The 16,972-nt window shown below is 44.3% G+C and overlaps 2 protein-coding genes across 2 annotated transcripts in view; both read right to left on the reverse strand.

The window, feature by feature from the left end:
* Nucleotides 1-16,972, reverse strand: part of cntn6 (contactin 6) — a 143,261-nt gene that overhangs the window by 35,958 nt on the left and 90,331 nt on the right. The window contains exons 10-12 of the mRNA XM_087840515.1: nucleotides 10,787-10,929; nucleotides 10,566-10,695; nucleotides 10,084-10,237 (exon numbers count right to left, since the gene is read on the reverse strand). Of these exons, the coding sequence (XP_087696641.1) occupies nucleotides 10,084-10,237; nucleotides 10,566-10,695; nucleotides 10,787-10,929 (427 nt within the window). The remainder of the gene's footprint in view (nucleotides 1-10,083; nucleotides 10,238-10,565; nucleotides 10,696-10,786; nucleotides 10,930-16,972) is intronic.
* On the reverse strand, nucleotides 11,233-15,652 carry LOC148102697 (uncharacterized). Its single transcript, XM_087841177.1, has 5 exons — nucleotides 14,815-15,652; nucleotides 14,246-14,688; nucleotides 13,879-14,167; nucleotides 12,682-13,767; nucleotides 11,233-11,282 (listed from the first exon to the last, which is right to left on the reverse strand). The coding sequence occupies exons 1-5, from the start codon at nucleotides 15,398-15,400 to the stop codon at nucleotides 11,233-11,235; spliced, it is 2,454 nt and encodes an 817-aa protein (XP_087697303.1). The 5' UTR covers nucleotides 15,401-15,652.

The following is a 16,972-nucleotide window of genomic DNA, read 5'->3' on the forward strand; positions in this document are numbered from 1 at the left end:
GCATTTTTCCACCAACAGGAAAGAGCGTTTTTTTGCTCATAAGCAGAGAGTGCTTGCTAGCTCTGTCCTTAGATGTTAGACGAGACGAAACTATTGAGGAAAAAATGGCGCATATATATTGTTTATCATCTACGTCATGGTTTTACGTGGCCTATCAACACAATTTAAAAACTGGTATATATCACCTTGTTGCTTTGTCATCTTGAGGTGGTCATGTGATTGGCTTACCGCGACTAGTTTAATCTTCCTCAATCAAACAGCAGCACTCATGCCATTGTTTTGCCCCCTTAGCTCCAGGTGTTGTGCCAAAAAGTGATCGTGATTGCCGTCCGCCGGAGCGCGCGTAGCTGCTTAAAGCTATAGCGCCCAGATTACTTACAGCTAGGGATGGGTATCGTTTAGGTTTTATCCGATACCGGTGCCAAACCGGTACTTTTGAAACAGTGCTTAAAGAATGGAGAACACAAACTTTGTCCAAAAACCTCTTATGTTTTTATTTTTAGCAGTCTCCTTTTTTCTGCAAACTGATAAGAACCGTCCAGCCACCCGCACGGGGCGATCCGTGCTAACTCACTAATGGAGATTTACCACGCCGGCAGTAGATGTGCTCGGTGTGAGGTCTTGCAGCAAGCTATCAAATACAGTGCATTTCTCGGCTTTTAAAAAAACACTATACGTCGCCAGGTGTTTCATCAGATTTGAGGTGTTACCTCTTTTGCACAGTATCACCATAACCTCTTAAGCCCCAAAGGGGTTTCTTAGCTTAATTGATTATTTCTCTGCAATTACAAACTCAAATAAAGCTAACACTTGTGAAATTTCATCAGAGGTGTAAATATTGAAGCAGATATTACTGTGTCAGAGTTACTGAGAACACAGAAACCCAGAAAAAGTAAGTAGATTTGATCTTCGCCTATTTTTTTTAAATTTTAGCAAATAACCCTTTTAAAAATATGCCTCAGTTCCCATTTCATTACAGAAATTTAGTAACCAACATATAAACATCAACTGTGCAAAGATTTATGTTTGTAAAGTGAAACAGTGAAAAATTACAGCCCTGCCAATACACGAATATCCAGACGTTGTACAAAAATGTCCAATTTTGACAGACAATTGGACACCATGCCAGTTGAACTTTTTAGGTATTTAAGAGCAGAAATTAATTTATTTTATTAAGATGCCAAAAAATGTTGTTGTTTTTTTTTTTTTAAATATACATTTTCGAAGAATTAACCACACATTTACATGGTAATGACCCTTTTCTGCCGTGCGCATGGAGCATTTTTAATCTGAAGCTCTGCTCTAAAAGAACTTACGTACCTGGGCCCGCCTACTATCCTTGTAAAGGTAAAATGATCGGCTAGAATCAAAAGTGTATGAACCAAAGCACCGAAATGTGTACTACTTTTCGTTCTGGTTACTATCCGGCGTCATACCGGTACCCATCCCTACTTACAGCTACTTCCGTGCGACTGATATAAGATACTGTAAGCTGAACACAGCTTCAACCGTCTGTTAGTTGAAAAAAAGTAACGTGACCGCACCACATTTTCTTGTTAGTAATGGTAACGGCGTTGCAACGATAGGAATAGTAATTAGTTAGATTACTCGTTACTGAAAAAAGTAACGCTGTTAGTAACGCCGTTACTTGTAACGCCGTTATTCCCATCACTGGTCACAATGCACACTGTGCCAAGACATACCAACATTCTGGCCAATAGCTCTTTGGGAATCACCTTTTTGGTGAGAAACACAGTATTATGCCTGTCAGACTCGAGGAGCAAATGATGTGTTTGCAACAGCCTGCCAGTGACTAAGTGCCTAAATATACTGTTATTTAAAACTGTCTATTTGCTAAGTTATCTGTCATGTGCAGACACAACACCGGTCAGTCTATGAGTAGGATGTCCTTTTTATGTTTGAGTGATTCATGGGCTAGTGTTACAAGTGGCCTGACCAAAAAAAAAGATTATATCGGCATGATGAATTTTAGAGTCTGCAGGTATTTCTTCCCAAGAGCTGACAAGGTAGGATAACCTGTATTTAGCTTGAAAGGGGGAAAATCGAGGCCAAATAAGCTCATTGCGCTAATTGCTTCAAGAGTGCGTAATAGCTGAAGATGATTCTGCTGAGTATATAAACATTTTTATCTGCTCGATCTTCTCTGCTCACTCGTCGGGGAAAGGCTCAGAAACATTTTAATAAGCAAATCAACCTTTAACAATAAAATGAGTGGATAAAAAATAAATATTTTCAGGTTATTCAGACTGACATTAATATACAACTTTGCTTATACTGCTTTACATTACGCCCTGGAATTTTATTTTGCCACCTCGGTTGATAACAGAGAAGTCGGAAATCAAAGAAACACACGCATAAATGAGGCAGATAATGCTCTCCTGTTGTGACCTTTGGATTCAGTAAATCAAACAGAAATGCTGTGAGCAGCCAGCTCAAAAAAATCAAACAATTTCATATTGGCTTCCAAGAATAAATATGTATTCGCTCGGGCCAAGCTGAGACCCAGGGAGCATGTCTGACACAGGGTGCTTTGCGCTGATTTATTGACAAAAATATCAAACACTGAGTGATGGAGGCACACTGAGAACATGACCCGAGGAGCAATGAGCTGCAAAAACAAATAGAAACGTAAAGAACTATCTACTTTGTAGACAAACTGCGTTCCAAGCTGTGAATTTCTATTCTTGTTCAAATGTGCTGCCTGGGTAATTTTTCTCCCTTTCCTCAAGACTGGCCGATGGAAAACATGATCAATAATCAATCCCACTGGTCGCATGTTGAGGCAGGTCTGCAGAGCTAAGGAAAGCCTATGGAAATGTGGTTGTATATAATGATTGGAGTGGGAGCAGGGAGGAAAGAAAGAGGAAGCATGTGATAATCGACATGAAAATGAAATCGAAAAAATATAGTCACTCTGTGAAATAAACAGCACTTCGGTCAGATTTACTTTTTAGCATCTAGAACAGGGGTGGGCAATCTCAGTCCACGAGGGCCGGTGTCCCTGCAGGTTTTAGATGTGTCCTCGAACCAACACAGCTGATTTAAATGGATAAATTATGGATAATTGTGGGTGGCTGTAGCTCAGGTGGTAGAGCAGGTCATCTACTGATCGGAAGGTTGGTGGTTCGATTCCTGGCTTCCCCTAGTCTGCATGCCAAATATCCTTGGGCAAGATACTAACCCCAAATTGCTCTCCGATGCATCCATTGGAGTATGAATGTGTGTGAATGTTAGCTATAAAAGCACTTAGAAAGATGTGCTTGTGCGAATGGGTGTGAATGGGTGAATGCACAAGTTGTGTAAAGCGCTTTGAGTGCTCAGATGAGTAGAAAAGCGCTATATAAGAACCAGTCCATTTACCATTTACCATAAATTAGCTCCTCAACATGTCCTGAAGTTCTCCAGAGGCCTGGTAACAAACTAATCATATGATTCAGGTGTGTTGACCCAGGGTGAGATCTAAAACCTGCAGGGACACCGGCCCTCGTGGCCTGAGATTGCCCACCCCTGCTCTAGATTGTTCTTCTTGATAGAAACAGACAATTTGATACTCAAACCAGTGTGCTTTGACTTTCAAGTATCTCGCACTTTGTTTTTGATGTGGTATAATATGAAGGACATGTATTAACAATCCATTGCTGGTTTCTTGGAATACTAATTTTCCAAGGAGAATGGACAGCTCTTCTAAGATACACTCTTTTTGTGCCTTCAGGGCTGCAACAGCTTGTCACTGGAGAACTGCTGTTATGCCCTTGGCAGGAGTTACTTGTAAGTATTGGCTTGTGGTTTGTACCTTAAACAGTACAAAAGTGGACCATTAAAAAAAGGTGCAAAGCTTCTATAGTATTATTATTTGTAGTAGTGTTAGCAGTAGTAGTATCATAGGAGTGGACAAAGACCCAGGGAGAATGTGAACCCAGGACTTTCCAAAGGCAACACAAGACAGATACATACACAACGTATTGAATGCGTTTCCTGTTATATTAAGAAGGAAATAGTGAAATGAGAAAAATAAAAGAGTAGACTTAATATCTTTTTTTATATTTCACTGAACACTGCGTGAAAAGCTAGATCAGACTGAGGAAATGCGCTAGAAGAAAATGCACCAGTATGTCTTTTTTGGGATCTACATTTTGAACTTCGAAAGTACAAATAATCACGTTGAGGACCTCGAGGAAGGTTTCCAGTCGAGTAAGTTAATTGTGTTTTCATTTTCTATTTATAACCATAGGAATGTATAACTGACATGTTTTTAATTTCTTATTTTATTTTCTAATTAAAATGTAAACATTAAAACGAGTGAACTGTGTCAATACTTTTTTTTTTCTTCAAATCTACTGGCAGCTAGTTTAAGTATAAAATACTGTTTTCATGGAGAGAACTTATCTAAATGAATTCCCTTCAAACCTGTAAGGTTCATCGTAGGCAGTTTCATTCTGTAAAGAAAGCTGAAGTACAGTGTGCCATGAACACTGCTACTGAACCTATTAAAGGCAATAAATGTACAATTTTCACAGTTTTCCAATGAAGCCAAATGTAAGAAATTTATGCTACATTTTCCTCAATCAATTCAATCGATTACCAAATTTCACCGTTATTAAACTGAGAGAAACCAAGTGAGACTTCTACTGCCACAAAAATCAGTTCAACAATAAACACGTGCATTGGGTTAAGACTATGAAAGGCCTCAACAAAGAGCATTTCAAATTGTTTTTTAATGGTTAAAGCCATCTTAAAGTTGATCCCGAGAAGTATTAAATTTGCAGTGGTGAGTTGTTAAGTTGTTGATGTAAGGTTATTTAGTATTGAAAAGCATGAGCCCACTAACTAAGGAAGAATATTTTGAAGCTTGTATAAATAGGAATCCTACAGTCTTGTGCCTGTAGGTGGGGTCTTTGGGGTTAGCTTACAACCCACCAATTAAAATTTCCACAGATGAAGAGACTGCCTTTTGTGATGCCGTGTGCATGAGTGACGTTAGTAATAACAAGGACAATAATAAAAAAGGAAATGACCTTTCGAGAAAGCCCTCCACATGTGAAGCTTTCACTTGTAGCACATATGTCATTTCTAGTGAAAAAGCAGGCAGAGCAGTCACAATTCTCTGCAAATTCTAAAAGTCCTTGATTTAAAAGGGGAAAGGGAAAAAGTAGGCTCTAGTTTTAAGCCAAGGGCCATGTTTTTTTTTTCCCCTCTGGGAAAAAGAACAATCTCGAACTGCATGAATCACAGACACGTCTCACACTATTGAAATACAACAAGTGCCCTTGTACCTATCACCATGCTGATTAAAACTCAACATCTTTATTTTTACATGACCAAAACTGTAAACTACAGGGTGAATAAAAAGTCTTATTACACTATGAGCGCTACTGCTGTAAAACCTTTTCAGCAACAGAAGGCAAATTATGCTGCATCCCTTTTAATCATAGCTGGTCTTTCAGAGATGGTGCCACACTTTGTAAAACCAGCCATGATGAAACAGCCATAATATATATTATAAGGGATCGTGGTGAAGCCCCTCATTGTATCAGCTGTTATGAAGAAAACTGTTTTAGCTCCCGCATATAAGCCAAATGTCTTCTGATTGGCTGTTTTTCACAAACAAAAGGTTTGAACTACAGGTGGGTGCTCTGTGCTCACAGACGGAGCCGTGTGCCCTACATGACCTTCTCAGAAATATTTCTAATATATATGATTGACATCACAGAGAGTAACGAGCACAGCTTGGGGGCAGAGCACTCATTGGTCTGTTGGAATTACACATACGATAACCTCATTATTTAATATTTTAGGCCTGTTTTAATATGAGCATCTTTCACTGTAAAAGTATAAAGACGACAGAAAGTAAGGAAAAGGAGAACAGGTCTCCTTTAATAACACCTGTAATAGTAAAAAAATACAGAATAAATTCAATGTATATCAACCTGTAAGACAATCTAAACAAAATAAACAAGCATGAAAACTACTCAGACTGCTAGAATGACAATGAGATCAAATCAGGGTTCAAAACTTGAACCAACAATAATCAAAAAGTTCAAATGCGAGAATAACAGTAAAAGCTAAACAGGAACCCAAACTCAAATAAATTTACAAAGAATTGCAAAAATTACCGCAATCATGGTCCAATATCGGACCATGATACTAGGAGCTGGCTACTGAGATTTATTATATATTAGGTCTGCTACAAACAATTATTTTGATAGTCGACTAGTCACCGATTATTTTTGCGATTATTTATTTATTATTGCACCAGCATACATCTGCTCTTATATAACTATCATTAGCTTACAGCTTTAAGTGTTTAAGGTATGTGCTAACTAAAAATAAAGACAAGATGATAGTTTGTTAAATTTTAATGAAATCTGCAGGTTGTTTCAGTGAAGTTTAATAAACTCCTTGCTATCTAAAATATAACAGGACACCGGAGTATATTCTCGAGCATCTCACACTTCTGATAATCAGTTGTCTGCTTGATGTTTATTCAGCTGTGTAAAAACTATAACTTTAATCTCAGCCAAACCGATTTACTCAGAAACAAATAAAATACTGAAAAAAGCCAAACAATAACATTTTTAAGTTATTTAAGTGACTTATATATGTTTAACCTGAGTAGCGAAAGACGGCGGTGGGTTTGAAAATGATTTGCCGGGGACTGTCGCTACCCGATCCGTACCGGAAACCCGATCGGTACCCCGCATGCGCGAAAGGTGTCTACTTCCGGTCGTAGCGTTTTACGATAGTTATGGGTCAGAGTATCGGTTAAGATGTTAAGAATAATAAGTATATCTTAAAATGTTTGCAATAATGAAGCATTTCAGTACAATGTAGACAAAAACGAAAAATAAAAAGATAGTTTATAAGGATAAGGATCGGGACTCCCCGATCCTTACTGCGCATGTGCAAAGTCGGACCGTACAAATCGGGTCTACCCGATCCGTACCGCACATGTGCAGATGTTTTCTTCTTCTTTTGTTCGTTTAATGGCAGTCTACTCCCCAGTGTACGAGGATACTGCCACCTGCTGACTGAGCGAATGAACCCCATTGTAAAATGAATTGGTGTCATTACAAACGTGTGTTAAATTTGATTTAGTGATAGTCGAGTGTGTTTATGCTTGTCTGTGAGGAGAGGATTGACTGGAATAGTGATGATGATGTCCGCTATCACTGTCAATTGTCAGTAAACACTTAATCTGGCTGATGAATCTTCACGTGACACATTGCTAAATCAATATTATTAAGTCTGTAATTAGGCGCCATTGGTCTTATTTTAGGGCGCTGTTGTTCAATCAGGGAAGGCTCTCTGTTGAGGAGAAAAGCATTACTTTGTTTGTATACGGATTATCGATTGTTTAAATGTCCCGGGCAGTCGAAAAGGAGAGAGTGCTGCTGAGAAATGCTAGGAGCTAACCAGGCGCTAACCGTATCATTCAAATATATTGAATGTCGCAATGCTGGCAAAGAGAGGAAGTGACGTAAGATTTGCGCATGCGGGGTACTGATTGGGTTTCCGGTACGGATCGGGTAGTGACAGGGACTGTCGCTACCCGATCCGTACCGGAAACCCGATCGGTACCCCGCATGCGCGAAAGGTGTCTACTTCCGGTCGTAGCGTTTTATGATAGTTATGGGTCAGAGTATCGGTTAAGATGTTAAGAATAATAAGTATATCTTAAAATGTTTGCAATAATGAAGCATTTCAGTACAATGTAGACAAAAACGAAAAATAAAAAGACAGTTACGGATCGGGACTCCCCGATCCTTACTGCGCATGTGCAAAGTCGGACCGTACAAATCGGGTCTACCCGATCCGTACCGCGCATGTGCAGATGTTTTCTTCTTCTTCTGTTCGTTTAATGGCAGTGTACTCCCCAGTGTACGAGGATACTGCCACCTGCTGACCGAGCGAATGAACCCCATTGAGAGCGTCATTACAAACGTGTGTTAAATTTGATTTAGTGATAGTCGAGTGTGTTTATGCTTGTCTGTGAGGAGAGGATTGACTGGAATAGTGATGATGATGTCCGCTATCACTGTCAATTGTCAGTAAACACTTAATCTGGCTGATGAATCTTCACGTGACACATTGCTAAATCAATATTATTAAGTCTGTCATTAGGCGCCATTCGTCTTATTTTACGGCGCTGTTGTTCAATCAGGGAAGGCTCTCTGTTGAGGAGAAAAGCATTACTTTGTTTGTATACGGATTATCGATTGTTTAAATGTCCCGGGCAGTCGAAAAGGAGACAGAGCTGTTGAGAAATGCTAGGAGCTAACTGGGCGCTAACCGTATCATTCAAATATATTGACTGTCGCAATGTTGGCAAAGAGAGGAAGTGACGTAAGATTTGCGCATGCGGGGTACCGATCGGGTTTCCGGTACGGATCGGGTAGTGACAGGGACAACTGCGCTGGGCCGCGCTATGAATTCTGGGACACAGCTTCTTCTTCTTCCGGGTTTAACGGCAGCTTGCATCCTTGTACATGCAGTGCTGCCATCTTCTGTTTCAGTCCGTTATTACACTCTTAAAGACTACTACTTATTTCTGCGTCTTTTGTGATCTTACAAAGCTTCAAATGACGCGTCAACTATTAAATTAGTTGTCGACGATTTTAATAGTCGACGTAATCGTGGCAGCCCTATTATATATTAATTTATTCATATTTATAAAGGATAAATGTTAAATCATACTATTTCTCCATACATTATTCTATTTGGTTAAACTGCCAACTTACTTCAATTTTCAAATGTCATATTTCTTTTTTATAAAGGTAACAGTGCTATAAACATTTTCCCTTTAATAAAGAGGCCGACTAACAGTTGGTAATGCAGCCTCATTGTGACATCAATGCAGGAAAGCTTCTGTTCCTTTGATGGCCAATTTTAATGCATTATTACCAAATTTATGACCTCAGAGCTCCAAGTTTAGAATACAATTAAAAATTCAACTTACTGCCAAACCTTTTGTTATTTCAAAGCCTCACTTGATGTTAAGGTGTTGTAAGCCACTGAAGCTGTGGTGGCTTTAGGAGGCAAGGCACTAACACGAAATTGAAGCCATTAAGTTAATTATACAGCGTGAGACTGACAAGCCTTTTGGACAGTGTTTTACAGAAAAGACATGCTTTCAATTTCAAGTCGGATGATGTATGGGTATGCTGAACAATGGCCCAAAGACGGATACACCCAATGTGCCAATGCTGCTTTTTATTCCCATCAAAAAAACAGAAGGATCCAAAATACTCCAATATTATGTGATTAAGATAACATCATATTGTCAACAGTGGGAGCTGCACTTAGGCGCAGCTCAAAAGTGTGTAAGGAAAGTGATTTTCAGTGATTGTTGACAACTGTTAAACTGCTGTGAAGTTTCCTGGGAAATAAGTTGTCTGCCCTTATTGTAGCCTGTCTACCAGTTATCTTGCCATCACTACATGACCTTTCATGTCCCTTTCTTTTATACCCAGCGTTTAATGAAAGCAGACCTCATACTGTGCTTGAACTCTTGCTTGGTTCATCCTGTGTGGATTAGCTTCTGCTGAGGCTGGGTGCAACAGAAAACGGGTTCTTTTAGCTCACGGGTGTCGCCTCAGACCTTCAATCATGACACTGCGCGGCCTGTCATGTCGCCTGAGGTGGCGTTTCACTGAAAGATGGAGTCAGATTGTTTTTCTCTTTGGAAAAAGTCCCAACAGGATCTCTGTTCTACTTTTTTTCCCCGGCTTTGAAGAGCTGTAAAACTGCGGCGACACCGGATGCTTTGAAGTTTCAAACAGCTAAATCATACAGTGCTCTCCTTCCTGTGCATTGCAAAACTGATAAGGCTCGGTGTCATGGCCTCCTCGGTACAGGCAGCAAACGGCAGCAGTGTCAGCAGAAAACCAACATCCATATCCGAGGGAATAAGGTGTCTAGCTAAAAAAAACACATTCTTTGACCAACGAGGAAGTTTTATGCAACACTGATTCCAAAGTCCCCTTGAGCCAAGGCATAAATAACAATCGGTACTGGAAATTAATGCCTTCAGTGGGTTGTGCAGCGGTGCTTATAATACCCTACCTCTCACTGTCCTTCAGGTGCATCCCCCCCTCTCTCCACCAGGAGATTGTGGCCCTGGGAGAAGCGTGGGGGCGACACTCTAACACCACCTCACCCCCCCTCTGGATCACCGTGGACTTCTTCACGGGGCGCCGGGTGAAGTCAGGCGGCGAGGCTGAGGAAGAGACCCGTGTTGATGCCGTTTGTCTCGCTTTGTCAAGGTGCAACAGCTGTGCATCAGCCAAAATGTCAAGAGCATCACCAGCAATTACGGAAATTATATGTCACCACCAGACTGGCTCATTGTTGGAAATAATTATGGAAATGAATGTGCAAGGCCGCGGCTCAGTGAGGTGCTAGTTTCGCTGGTTTCTACTTATTTATTCACTTTCAAATAGGGAGCATTTTAATTCCAGTGACAGCAAGATGTACAGACAGCATATCTTTGCTTTGCCTCTTGTTCAGTCCGTTGTAAATGAAACAGGGCAAACACGACTGCTTACCTACAACCTTGAGCTCAGCGCTGGCATACACAGATCCATGCTCATTCTCTGCCACACACTGATACATCCCAGAGTCTGACAGACTGATCTTGGGTATGGTCAGTCTGCCAGCTTCCAAATGGATCCTCTCCTGAACAATAAAAAAAATTGAAAGAAAATGTAAATTATCCTTTTTAATGATTTTGAAACTTGCAGTACTCGTACTCGCTCGCACATCTTACCTCTGCTTTTAGTGACTGACCATTCTTCAACCATCTGTACGTAGGCATAGGTTTGCCAATGGCTTTACATTCCCACTGCAGGTTAGCATCGATGGCCATATGGGCATCTTTCAGTGTCTGGACCCACTGTAGATGTTCAGCACCTGCAGAAAGACAAATGGTTATAAATATATCCTATAAATTCAAAAATTAATTGCATATATTCGTAAAAGTGTCGCTCTACAAAAATCAATCCCGATGTGACAAATGTGGTAATTTCCCAGTGAAACTCAGGAATTAATAGTAAGAGAGAAAGAGATTATTTTAAATGAAGAACTACTGCCAAACAACGTTTTTGGGCAGACAAAATCCAGTTTGATTACTCATTCTAAGTCATTCACGTGATTGTAGTGAAGGCGAAGGCATACTAGACCAGAGTTCACACTTCTGGTCTTTTCTGGTCTCTCCTAGGCAGGAATTTGTGACTTGACTTCATTAGTGACTTGACATGTTGCTGCTGGCAACAGATAAGGAGTGGCAAGTAAAAGAAAAGGTAGTATTACCTAAGCTGTCTTTGGGTGATTGTAGACTTGACATGCTGCCACAGGTTTGGACCATTTGCAGAGGTTTTACTGTGCCTACTGACAGCTCTGCCATTACAGCATAATCGGTGAAAGATGACACCTCTGTACGAAGAGAACAGCTCTCTCTGTCATATAGGACCTAATCTTTTTTATATTATATAGTGTATGGCACTGATTCTCTTTGCTAACCCACAGTAAAGGGTTTCAAGTTATGTACAACATGGCCAATCAGTGGAATCATTAATGTAACCAGAAAAACCCAGAAAGAGATGAACTTCAAAAAGCACCCAAAGAGATTCGTAATGACTGTGCGAATGGTTGTATACATTAGATTGTATAATCCAATGAGATATATAAGATGAGCTACATAAGGATAGGAAATGAATAAGAATTTGGTTCCTTTGTAGGGCGACTGGGAAATGGTCAACATTATTTAGCATGTGAATATGATCTTTCTTTGATTTCATGCTCATCTGTTTTGCTATTTGCATTAACACTTGTTGCCCATAAGTCCAAAATAATGATTTTATTGATTGATTTATATAAATATAAAACAATACTATTCTAACCGATACCAGAATAGGTATACCTACAGCAAGTGTGTGTTTTTATAATATTATACTTGTAGATTTGATAATTATGAACTGATCACTGCTTAGTTTAATTTGATTTGTGTCTTTTCTGTCACGGCTGGCGGGGTGAGCCGTGTGGTGTGGAGGAAACGGAGGACCCAAAATGCAGACAGCCGATTTGATGATAAGAGTGAGGGTTTAATTTACAGCGTACAAATAACAGAACTGAGGGCAGGACAGAACATAAACCTAAACTGGGTGAGCTAAATAACAACCGGATCATACAAATGGGGTGGGAGGCAGAGAGACACAGACGAGGAACAGACACCATGAAACACAGACGAGCCGACAACGAACACAGACCGACACCCACTATATATACACACACACGGTAATCGGGTAATGGCAGACAGGCGGGGACACAGCTGGAACCAATGGACATAACGAGACACAACCCTACAAAGTAAAACAGGAAACACACAGACTGTTTTACATAACAACACGGGGACATGAACAAAGCACCGAGGACAGACACAGGTAGGGCTGAATATACATTAAACTCCAGAAAACACAAAACGCTGGGTCAAAATGACCCAGGACCATGACAGTACCCCCCCTCCAAGGGCTGGCTCCAGACAGCCCAAAACAAAAACAGACGACCAACCCAGGGCGGGCGGCGGGGGGCCCAGGACGGAGGGACCACAACCAAACAAAAAACAAGCTCCAGTGGGCCAAACGAATTGTCCAAAACACCACACACTGGAGTTCCCGAACAGGGTCCCAAAACATAGTTCAGGAGGCCGGCCCGGAGGCTGACAACTCAGGTCCAAAAGCCGACCGCGCGGGAGGCAGCGGCGGCGAAGTGGAAACAGTTCAGGCGGCCGACCGTGCGGACAGCAACGGCGGCGACGGGGAAACAGTTCAGGCGGCCGACCGTGCGGACAGCAACGGCGGCGAAACAGGTCAGGCGGCCGACCGTGCGGACGGCAGCGGCGGCGACGGGGAAACAGTTCAGGCGGCCGACCGTGCAGACAGCAGCGGCGGCGACGGGGAAACAGTTCAGGCGGCCGACCGTGCAGACAGCAACGGCGGCGGCGACACAAGTCCGGAGGCCGGCCGCGCGGAAGGTAGCGGCGGCGTTTGGGAGGACGTCCATATCGACGATGACGCCCAACAAGCGGCCTGGCAGATGACCGCCGATGTCGAGGCGGCAGTTTGGGACCTGAAGGTCGCGTGGCCCCTGCAGCACCAGACGAGGCGGAAGCTGAGGCTGGACCAGACGAGGCGGAAGCTGAGGCTGGACCAGGCGAAGCTGATGCAGAGGCTGGACCAGGCGAAGCTGATGCAGAGGCTGGACCAGGCGAAGCTGATGCAGAGGCTGGACCAGGCGAAGCTGATGCAGAGGCTGGACCAGGCGAAGCTGATGCAGAGGCTGGACCAGGCGACGATGAAGCCGGAGCTGGACCAGGCGACGAAGAAGCCGGAGCTGGACCAGGCGACGAAGAAGCCCGAGCTGGACCAGGCGACGGCGTGGGTGAAGCTGAGGCTGCAGCTGGCGAGGGTGAAGACACGGAGGCTGCAGCTGGCGAGGATGAAGACACGGAGGCTGCAGCTGGCGAGGATGAAGACACGGAGGCTGCAGCTGGCGAGGATGAAGACACGGAGGCTGCAGCTGGCGAGGATGAAGACACGGAGGCTGCAGCTGGCGAGGATGAAGACACGGAGGCTGCAGCTGGCGAGGATGAAGACACGGAGGCTGCAGCTGGCGAGGATGAAGACACGGAGGCTGCAGCTAGCGAGGATGAAGCCGCTGCTGCTGCCGGCGGCGAGGATGATAAGGCTGCAGCTGGCGGCTGGACGGGCTCCTCGGGCCCTCCAGCTGACGAGGCAGAAGACTGGACGGGCTCCTCGGGCCCTCCAGCTGACGAGGCAGGAAGCTGGCTGGGTTCTCCTGAACCTCCAGCTGACGAGTCTTGGGGCTGGACGGGCTCCTCGGGCCCTCCAGCTGACGAGGCAGGAAGCTGGCTGGGTTCTCCTGAACCTCCAGCGGACGAGACAGGCGGCTGGATGGGCTCCTCGGGCCCTCCAGCGGACGAGACAGGCGGCTGGACGGGCTCCTCGGGCCCTCCAGCGGACGAGACAGGCGGCTGGACGCGCTCCTCGGGCCCTCCAGCGAGAAGAGTCTCGGGACCAGCGGGCACAGGGGCCCCTGGCAGGCGCAGAACAGAACCAGCAGGCGCGGAGACCTCTGGCGGGCGCAGAACAGAACCAGCAGGCGCGGAGACCTCTGGCGGGCGCAGAACAGAACCAGCAGGCGCGGAGACCTCTGGCGGGCGCAGAACAGAACCAGCAGGCGCACGGGCCTCTGGCAGGAACGGATCAGAACCAGCAGGCACGGTGGCCTCTGGCAAACACAAAGCCGACTGCGGCTGCACCGAGCATTGACTCAGCTCAGGCAGCGACAGCCGGGTGCAGTCCTCAGCTGGCTTCTTTACCTCCAGGGGTCCAGAGTCTGCTGGGGGCTGAAACCCAGCCTCTGGGGAGGCCCTGGAGTGCGTCTCAGTCTCAGAACTGGCCAGCTCTTGAGGAACGTTTGCAGGATTGTTTGGTGTGTCTCTCTGCAAAAAATACGTAATAGAAAAAGAGTCCAAAACGGGGGGCACAGACGCAGCCTCCCGTACAGAGGGAGTCGGTGAAGATGGCATAGATGACTGGGCTAGTGGGGATACCGGGGGCCGAGCTGAATGCTGCTGTGCAGCTGAACGAGCTTGCGGCTGTGCAGCTAAACGAGCTTGCGGCTGTGCAGCTAAACGAGCTTGGGACAGCTGAGCAGCTAAACGAGCTTGGGACAGCTGAGCAGCTAAACGAGCTTGGGACAGCTGAGCAGCTGAACGAGCTTGGGACAGCTGAGCAGGAGAATGAACAGGCAACCAGCAGTTCTCCTTGTCATCTGCTGCACAAAACACAGCCCCTGAATAAACCGTCCCACAGTCCAAAACAGAAAAAGGGTCCTTCTCACTCACCACAGCCTGCAGTGCTATAGTCCTAATATCCAGCTGTGGGGTGACGTGCCGACGGCGCGATCGTCGCCTCCTCCCTGCGGACGACTCCGGCGGGCCGGGCAAAACCTCCGGCGGGCCGGGCAAAACCTCCGGCGGGCCGGGCAAAACCTCCGGCGGGCCGGGCAAAACCTCCGGCGGGAGAAGCTGACGTGGCTGTTCCGGGGCGGCCGTAGTCCGCTGCTGCTGGACAAAGTCTGTGGATTCCCGAGCTTGCACCACCTCCCGGGCTTTATGCAGGTTGCGAATCAAGTCCGAAAGTCCCTTGAACCGGCAGAGGTAGGAATTTCCCTCCAGGATCGCCTCGATGGCTTTTAACCCCACCACCTTCGCACTTGCGTTGGTGGTGTGGGTTACCCAGTCCATTAGGCGTTGGATGCGTGCGAGGTCGCTCTCCCCAGACAAAGCTGCTGGATCCATCTTGTGGTCGGCTCGTACTGTCACGGCTGGCGGGGTGAGCCGTGTGGTGTGGAGGAAACGGAGGACCCAAAATGCAGACAGCCGATTTGATGATAAGAGTGAGGGTTTAATTTACAGCGTACAAATAACAGAACTGAGGGCAGGACAGAACATAAACCTAAACTGGGTGAGCTAAATAACAACCGGATCATACAAATGGGGTGGGAGGCAGAGAGACACAGACGAGGAACAGACACCATGAAACACAGACGAGCCGACAACGAAGACAGACCGACACCCACTATATATACACACACACGGTAATCGGGTAATGGCAGACAGGCGGGGACACAGCTGGAACCAATGGACATAACGAGACACAACCCTACAAAGTAAAACAGGAAACACACAGACTGTTTTACATAACAACACGGGGACATGAACAAAGCACCGAGGACAGACACAGGTAGGGCTGAATATACATTAAACTCCAGAAAACACAAAACGCTGGGTCAAAATGACCCAGGACCATGACATTTTCACTTTCACTCTCAGTCTGGTTGGGATTTAGTACTAACACTACTTAGTAAGGGTTAGGCGCTAAATTGCACATTGGTTTTCAGAAAAGATTGTGGTTTAGTTTACGATATCTGTATTTACTACATTAACCCAGCACATTAAAAATGTCTCTTTAGCAGCATGTTTAAATACAATTCATTTACATTTGTAATGGGATGGAAACCTCTTTGTGCTCTTGCCATAACCTCGTGTATCTCTGAGACAGGTAATATTTGGCATCATAGGCGTGAACCAGCTGTTCATCAGGGCTTGTCTGAGCTTCAAGTCATGCTTTCAGCGTCAGATGTGCAGTATTTAGTTACTTTTAACTTTAAGAAGCCTTAAGCTCTTGCTCACTACTATTTTTAAGTACTGGTTAAAAACTTCCTTCTTTACACTTAACTTTAAGCTCTAGTTAGTTCTACTTTTGACCCTCAGATTTCTTTTAAATTAAAAAAAACTCTATTGAATTTGTTCTTTTTATGTTTTAATGTGACACTGTTTCAATGTCATCTCCATCTCCTTTTGAATTCATACTGTGAAGCACCTTGAATTGCATTCATGTGAAATGTGTTGCATAAACAAACCTGCCCGGCGTTACTGCTGCTTTGTGTCAACAGCCATTCACGGCTTAATCTTTAGCACTACTGATGTCATAACCAGACACCTCAGAATCCACGCTGCATGTACACAAGGTCTGCATAAAACAAAGGATCCTGAATCTAGTTCAGACACTGATATCCATCTTTCCTACTTTCTTATCTGCACATAAGGCAGACAGGAGCAGGTGAGACACCGACTCCTCTCTCTGCTTTTAGAAGTCGACTGTGAATATTCGCAGATGGCAGGGATTTCCTGAGATCTACAAATGACCCCTCTAAATATTTGAATTTGACAGTCAGGTTCAGAGATGGTAAATTTGTCCTGAGATACTGGGAATCATATTTTCTGAATATATTTATTACACTGCAGGCAATTTAGACTCCAACAATAAGGACACATGACTTCAAATTATCATGCTTATTATCCTTCCTT

Source organism: Neolamprologus brichardi, chromosome 5 (genome assembly GCF_056152115.1).
Source record: "Neolamprologus brichardi isolate AB-2024 chromosome 5, ASM5615211v1, whole genome shotgun sequence".
Taxonomy (NCBI): domain Eukaryota; kingdom Metazoa; phylum Chordata; class Actinopteri; order Cichliformes; family Cichlidae; genus Neolamprologus; species Neolamprologus brichardi.